Here is a 7674-nt window from a genome sequence, read left to right as displayed (position 1 = left end):
CGTCTGCCAGCAACCTGTGCATGGATGCATTATCGTGCATTATCACCGTAATGCTGTTCGCCGTCATATGAGCGAAATATACGTGAGGGCGTTCTTGAGGATATTCTTTAGAACTATTAAGTAATCAAATAAATAAATAAATAAATAATTGCGGTTCCCTAATTTAATATCACAAAACACAGCCAAGGCCCTTAAATGATATACAGTATATATACTGGGACACATGTGTTCACCTGTGTATTTGTTTACTTAGGCCTATATCCATCTGGCAGTGTAGCCGTTGGTAGTTTTTGCCATATCTGATAGCGGTTAGGTTTGCGTATGTGACGCAAAGCTAGGTAGATAGGCCTATATACATGTTTTGGCTTACCTAGCAAAGGATTAAGATGTTGGAATTCAGCAGAAGCCCAAAACAAGCTAGGAAAATGGACCCGTTGCATATTTACATGCCAATAATTACTCTGGCCATTCCGCTGTCTTCAGCGATGGACATGACCGTCGTCGTACAATTAAGTGAAACATTAACTGATTCGGTGTTAATTATCAATGAGATAATTATCATCAATAAATCTAGATTTTGAGATTTCGTTATAAAGAAAACTATAGATACATGCAGGCAAACGTCTTGTGCGATAGAGGGTTCGCCGAAACAGAAAAGTATAGGGAATTACAGTAAAAATGACACGATAAGGGGAAAAAATTGAAAATGTTATCAACAGGTTTTGAACTTTATTTTTTTCTTTATATCTTTTATGCCGTGCGCATGAGATCTCCCTTGTATACGACACAGTTCTGCATTTTCTTTTCTTTGTCAGTTTTGCGCCGTGCACAAACGATATCATTGTGTAAGGGTACCCGGAAACAAGAGATCAGCAAGAGCTTATGACCCTTCCTACGCTCTGACGGCCATAAAATAAGGTGGGGCTTCTGTTTGTCCTATATCAGAGTACATGTATAACGTACATGCAAAGTTGAGATCTCCATACTTGGAATCAATACAGTTAGGCACGGTAATTTGAGGTATAATCTTTTGAAATCTTTAATATAACAGTCATCCACCTCAGTCGATCAAATTTACTCAATTATTCAACACATTTAATTGTGGCTGAAACAATAACCGAACGTAAGCCTATTTTTCAACAGTAATTTATTGTCAGATAACTGAGTATACATGCAGATGTAATAGGTGTCCGGTGACGTTATTTTACCACCTTAGCTGGTTAGCAAGCGTTTAGATATACAGATTGCCGCCTTAGCTCATTTTCCGCTTCAGTTCCTCAACTAAGTCCGTGATAACAACCCCTTCATAACTTTTGTTTGTTTCCGCTTCATTAGCGACTGAAGAATTATTTCCCGAATCCATTTCTTCGGGCTGTTCCTTGGACGGCTTTTTGGCAGCGTCAGCTACACTGGCCAAAGATGTTGTAGGCTCGGACTCGGATATAATCGGTGGCTTAACCTGTGCGAATCGGGACAGCCATGGATGTTCCCTGATTGACTTGAGTGTTGCTCTTTTAGAGGTTTGGGCTTCCAAAATAGCATGGATCAAATGTTTGGCTTCCTCTGAGACGCGGCGAGATTTAGAAAAACCCACTTTCCTTTCCTTTTGATCTTTAATCATTTTTTTCAAGTTGGAGTCATCGTATGGCATGGACGCACACAGCTGAAACAGGAGATAAATGCCCATATAGGTGTATACATTATCACCGAAAAGTTATATGCATGACAGGTAGAATGTGCAAGAGAGGGAATCTGGGTACGAACCATGACTGAATTAATCAAGTGTGAATAAATTATTATTATTTTCAAAGGGTTAAAGTATTGATTCTTATTGACAGATGTGACAGGCATGTCCAGATTATGCAAGGAACAAAGCTGAATTTTGGGTGTGACATTTATTCCGGCATGACCATGCAAGGATACAGGGTGTAACCCAGGTAACCTATCTCCATTGGTAGTCAATCAGCGTCGACTCTGTGTCCCTTTAAAAAAAGCATTATAGTTAACACTGTGAGACACAGATAAGGGGAGAGAATTCATGACTGTGGCGTCCTAGTTCATGTCATGCCGCCAGTAATTAATTTTTGTAAGGCTGGCAAAGCTTTGTCTACGGCAAATGAGCTTCTATTCAACTTATCGTCAAACAAGTAAATTTACAGCAGTCACACGTGCATGGACGGCACATTGTCAAAAAAGTACATGATGCAGTCAGCATTATAAAATATTAATGTAAATGAAGAAGTTATTTCCTTGATTGTTATTAAACGTCAAACTCAAGAATTTTTTGCTTATACAGGTATATATCTGTGGGCAATTTTAAGGGTGTAGGAAATAGGGGTAACTTAGTGCAAAATTTTTCACATGTGACGTGCAGACTTAGGTGGAAGACAGGTCTGTAAACTACAGATTTATTATCTCTTAAGGCGTAAGTGTAACGTACCATGATGTAGAGTACGATGCCCATGCTCCAGATGTCATGTAAGGGGATGTAATAAGCTATGCCCTGTAACACTTCCGGGGCTGCATAGGCGGCGCTGCCACAAAATGTCTTACTCAACTCTCCAGGCTTGAAGAAACGAGCAAAGCCGAAGTCGGAAACTTTGATGTTGTTCGTGCTATCCAGCAACAGGTTCTCACACTTTAGATCTCTGAATTAAAATACACGTAAATATATATAGTAAAACCAAAGAGAACGATTACTCTCTTTTATATATGGTCTTTCTGCATGTATAAGTAAACACACGGTGATCTACAGATGAACAGAATTATGACAAAGGCAAGTACGTGTATTTTACTTGTTTGAGTATACACAGTGCAACATTTTGAAATTTTAATGATTATATTATTCATTACTTGTTAATTTCTTTGATTGATGTCTAACACCATTTTAAAGAATTTATCACTTTCGTGTACATGTAGGCCATTGTAGACTACAGGAAGCCGGCTTGATTTATGGGTGAAAACCGCAGTGTTATATGGTGTTTATTAAGATAACTGTTATTCTACTAAATGCTGTCTTAAAACAGAAATGTTAAATTGACAACATTTTATACGAGTTAAAATGATATAACATGATAAGTGCTCTACACTGTAAGTGCAAACATTTTATTATATAAGACTGTGTAATGATTTTATGTATAATGTTAGATTACAGAAAAAACCCAAACATTTATAATGTCGTACAAAAACGTGTTAGTTTGACATAAGATAGTGTTGACAAAGTTTTAAGCTAACATTATAAATGCGTTCCTTTCTCCGCCACTGCCAAAATATTAGATTTACCATTATAAGATTAATCTATAACAATTCCGTTTTAAGGGCATATATACAATTATTCTGTCAGTATACATAAGTGTAACAAGTTGAACAAACTGTGGTATATGATTACAGACTGATGATTTACAACGCTCACCTGTGCACGATACTATTCGCGTGGAGGTACTCCACAGCCATTAACACCTGATTAAACATCTCCTGTGCCCGACCCTCAGGGATGGCCCCTCTCAGTTTGATGTACTCCAGAAGATCACCGTGACCTGCGTGCTCCATCACGATGTATACCTGTATCAATATGAAGTACATACACGGATGTTACAATGGTTACTGTCGTGACCTGTGTGCTCCATCACAATGTATACCTGTAAAAGTATGTAGTACTTACACGCATGTTACAACGGTTATTGTGCTCAATCGCGATTGTCGTGACATACCTGGATGTTAAACTGGTTATTGTCGTGACGTGTGTGCTCAATAACGATTGTCGTGACATACATGGATGTTATAACGATTATTATCCTGACGTGTTTGCTCAATCACGATTGTCGTGGCATACAGGGATGTTACAACGGTTATTGTCGTGACGTGGGTGCGCCATCACAGTGTATAAATGTGTAGTACATACGTGGATGTTATACTGGTTATTGTCGTGCCGTGTGTGCTCAATCACGATTATCGTGACATACATGGATGTTACACTGGTTATTGTCGTGACGTGTGTGCTCAATCACAAGTATCGTGACATCCATGGATGTTATACTGGTTATTGTTGTGACCTGTATGCTCCATTACGATGTATACCTGTGTAAATGTGTAATACATACACTGATCATATAACCTATAATGATTTTCGCCGAACTGCTAACATAAATTTTGAGCAATGCAAAATTTTGCACTAGTAAATACTTGTTCAGGCCATTGTTTTTTTTTTTTTTTTTTTTTTTTTGCAATGATTAACTAAGGCCTATTTACATATGTACAATAATCGCTTAAATATTATCGATCTGGGCTAAAGGTCTAATCATTTGTGCGTTCCAATTCAAACATATTGCCCCAAGATCATGTAGACTAAATAGATTAGTTTACATATCCCGCCCTGCAGAACAGACGCTCAGTTTATGGTGTACATATATCTTATCCATCTACATGTATATATTGTCACATACATTTGATTGATGAACGCTGTTCTTAGGAGTATCTCACTTACACGTATGTGATGGCAGCCAGCTTTATGGACGAAACCATACAGATTTTTTGGAGTAAACCAACGATATTTGCCAAGTAACAAACGAACTTCCCCACCTATTTCGCTCTACTCCATTCCTCCCCTCCGTATAGTGTATACGGCAAGTGATTTCCAGTTCACCTTAAACTGCTTTACAAAGGCTGTCGACCACTTACAGACCTATTAAGGTCTCAAAAAATCCCTGATTAAGGCTAGGATTGAACCAACACCTTGTATGTCTGACGAATCAAAGACCAACATCCTATAACCGCACTGGAATGATTTGTACCATATGGACGAGACAGTTGAGACCAGCTTACCTTCCCGTGAAACTCAGTTATTTCGTACAGATTGATCACATTTGGATGTCTTAAGCCCTTCATCACTTGGAGTTCCCGCGGAAGAAACTTTTCCCGAAAGTCTTTTGGCGCCCTCCGCCGATTGATTATTTTGATGGCCACTCGCTTTTGATCAGCCTCGTTGTAGGCACTTTTCACCTTGGCGTAGGAGCCTTCCCCTAGAGTCACACCCAGTACGTAACCCTTCTTGCGCAATTCGGCCTCCTCGTCAGACACGATGAACGCATCTCTGGGTGCTTTGATGGCTGTCATAGTTTACCCGGAGTTTAGGCGGCATGGCACATGTGTGTCATCCGAGAGGCCATGGCGCAGAGAAGATGGGAACGAAAGGCAGATCTAGTGGGGTGTTGGCTTAAAACAATGGCTGCTTGACGTCACGCTAGTCACCGATATGACAGTGCTGATTATGACGTCACTGCGTTATTGCGTCGATCATTAGCGATCTCCAAGTGATCAATATCATTTATTTGCTGATGTGCAATTTGTGCCAAACCTCAACTGATCAGATTATAGGCGGGAAGGAAAGATAAAATCATACTTCCCTCATATATAAATAACTGAAAAAAAAATTAACAAAACTTCGTGGCGACGTGATCTCGCGATGTCTGCAACCGCAATCATCTTCTCGTGGATGTCATTGTGACGTCAGCACTGAAACGTCGCGAAAAGACAGAAATGACGTTCGTCCTCTAATGCAGAACGGTATCCTACCAACGAGATATCAACAAAATGCTAAACTGCTTCAAAGGCCTTTTCAGGTTTGGACAAGCAGCAGCAATTTGTTGCTTCAGAGCAAATCTTTTGGTTTAAACGCCGAAACATAAGGAGAGACCGTGATGAACCAGCCCCCTCGAAAACGGCCACGGATTGAGATGGAAGAGGAAATTATTCTCTCGAATAACGACGATGCTCATCTACAAAGAGAACTCGATCTGCTCAAGACTGAGGTGGAATCAGTGAAAGCCCCGTTAGCTTCAAAATCAGAGGACGGTGTAGGAGTATTGTACGCTCCGACGTACAGGGCGGTTCTAGCGCAACATGGCTACTTGGCGAGACAGACTCTGGGGTCAGGCAGCTATTCCAAAGTTAAATTCGCGCAACAAATTGGTGGAAGACGAGAGAGAGTCGCGGTAAAAATTGTTGACCGACTGAAGGCTCCAAAGGATTTCCAACAACGCTTCCTACCACGTGAGCTTCACATCTGGCCTTTACTTAAGCACCAAAATATTGTTAACATGTACGAATATTTCACGGACAATCGGCGTGTGTACATGATACTGGAGTATGCCGAGAAGGGGGATGTACTCAGGTTCATACAGAAAAATGGCGCGTTGACGGAGGAGATGGCCAAACTGTGGGCTCAGCAGGTTTGTGACGCCATCAACTTTCTTCACGACCAGGACATTGCCCACAGAGATCTCAAACTGGAAAACTTACTGCTCGATTCCGGGTTCAACATCAAACTCTGCGATTTCGGTTTCGTCAAAGGCGATTGTGTGAATGATCTCAGTAAAACGTACTGCGGATCTAAGTCTTACGCTGCTCCGGAAATTCTGAAAGGTGAACCATATGATGCCAAAGAGGCGGACGTCTGGGCGCTAGGAGTGATCATCTATATCTTTGTGACCGGCAAAATGCCCTTTGATGAAAGTCGTGGTAACAAAGGTGTGCTAGAGGAACACAAGAAGCTGGACTTTCCTTGGCACCGACTGAAGCGGATATCAAAGGAATGTAAGGAACTGATCAATTTCATTTTTCAGTTTGATTTTCGAGAGCGACCGTGTGTTAAAGCTGTCAACGGCCATCACTGGTTTAAGACCAGGAACGTGCTGCTGACGGAATCACAACGAGGTCCTCAACGCCCTCCCCCAGCAGACGCGCTCGCTCGTGCTGACCCGGATGTAAATGATCCAGCCAGGGTTCATAGATAGCATAACCAGAACTCAAACTGCTTGCAGTTTATAGGACCTCACAGGAAAATAGAAACAATATCTAACGAAATGACACTGCATTTCATAAAATAGTATAATGCATGTAGTTGCCAAGGACTTTTTTATATGATTATTTTTTAGAGGAACATTTTAGCTTTATCGTTTGATACTACAAACTTAAAAGTAACTGCAATTTTATAACCTTTCTACATATTTAGCAAAAGATTTTTAAAAAGGTATTTATTATTTGTCACGTAACTGTTAAACATTTACAACAATGTTTGACAATAACCTTTTTACAACAAGTAATATAGATTGTGTTTTTATTCAATATTTGTGATTGTGATGATATGAAGTTAGAATGTATTTTGTGCAAATAAAAAGTATGGATTATTAATCACCCGTGTATGTATATAAGTATGTATGCTTTGGGTTTTACGTCGTACTTAACAACTTTTCAGTCAGACGATATTTACTTGTGTATTAAAATATACACCATTGGTTGTCTATTTGTTGTCTGCGTGACCCTGGAATGTATTCTGTTATTATAACACAATATTGCGTCATATTTAACACAATATCCTGTTAGCGTAATAGAATTTTTATGACGAATCAATAGATTATGTGTGTTCTATTTAACATAATAATCGCTGCAATAACAGAACACATTCTAGCATAGTTTTTTGAGAGTAGCCAGTTCAGATGCGATTTCGAAGGCCCACATTTTCATATAGGCTCTTCATCACATTCACTGAACCATTGTTGTATATACACCATATGGACATACGACTGGGTTTTTTTTTTTTGTTTGTTTGACTGGCGTTTGGCTTAGATTTCAACAATACGTCGGTTATGGCAAGGGTGTGACCTTGTAAAAGACTAG

The 7674-nt window shown here is 39.8% G+C and overlaps 2 protein-coding genes across 2 annotated transcripts; one reads left to right on the top strand and one right to left on the bottom strand.

The window, feature by feature from the left end:
- Window positions 1–1198: 1198 nt before the first annotated feature.
- Window positions 1199–5174, bottom strand: LOC135469051 (testis-specific serine/threonine-protein kinase 1-like). The gene is made up of 4 exons (XM_064747572.1): window positions 4822–5174; window positions 3413–3561; window positions 2441–2648; window positions 1199–1663 (listed from the first exon to the last, which is right to left on the bottom strand). The coding sequence occupies exons 1-4, from the start codon at window positions 5110–5112 to the stop codon at window positions 1253–1255; spliced, it is 1059 nt and encodes a 352-aa protein (XP_064603642.1). The 5' UTR covers window positions 5113–5174; the 3' UTR covers window positions 1199–1252.
- A 522-nt stretch (window positions 5175–5696) lies between these two features.
- On the top strand, window positions 5697–6791 carry LOC135466958 (testis-specific serine/threonine-protein kinase 3-like). Its single transcript, XM_064744711.1, has one exon. The coding sequence runs from the start codon at window positions 5697–5699 to the stop codon at window positions 6789–6791; it is 1095 nt and encodes a 364-aa protein (XP_064600781.1).
- The last annotated feature ends 883 nt before the right edge of the window (window positions 6792–7674 follow it).

The sequence above is a fragment of the Liolophura sinensis genome, chromosome 6, assembly GCF_032854445.1.
Source record: "Liolophura sinensis isolate JHLJ2023 chromosome 6, CUHK_Ljap_v2, whole genome shotgun sequence".
Classification (NCBI taxonomy): Eukaryota; Metazoa; Mollusca; class Polyplacophora; order Chitonida; family Chitonidae; genus Liolophura; species Liolophura sinensis.
The sequence above is the reverse complement of the archived record's forward strand: the minus strand, read 5'-3'. Positions and strand labels throughout refer to the sequence as shown.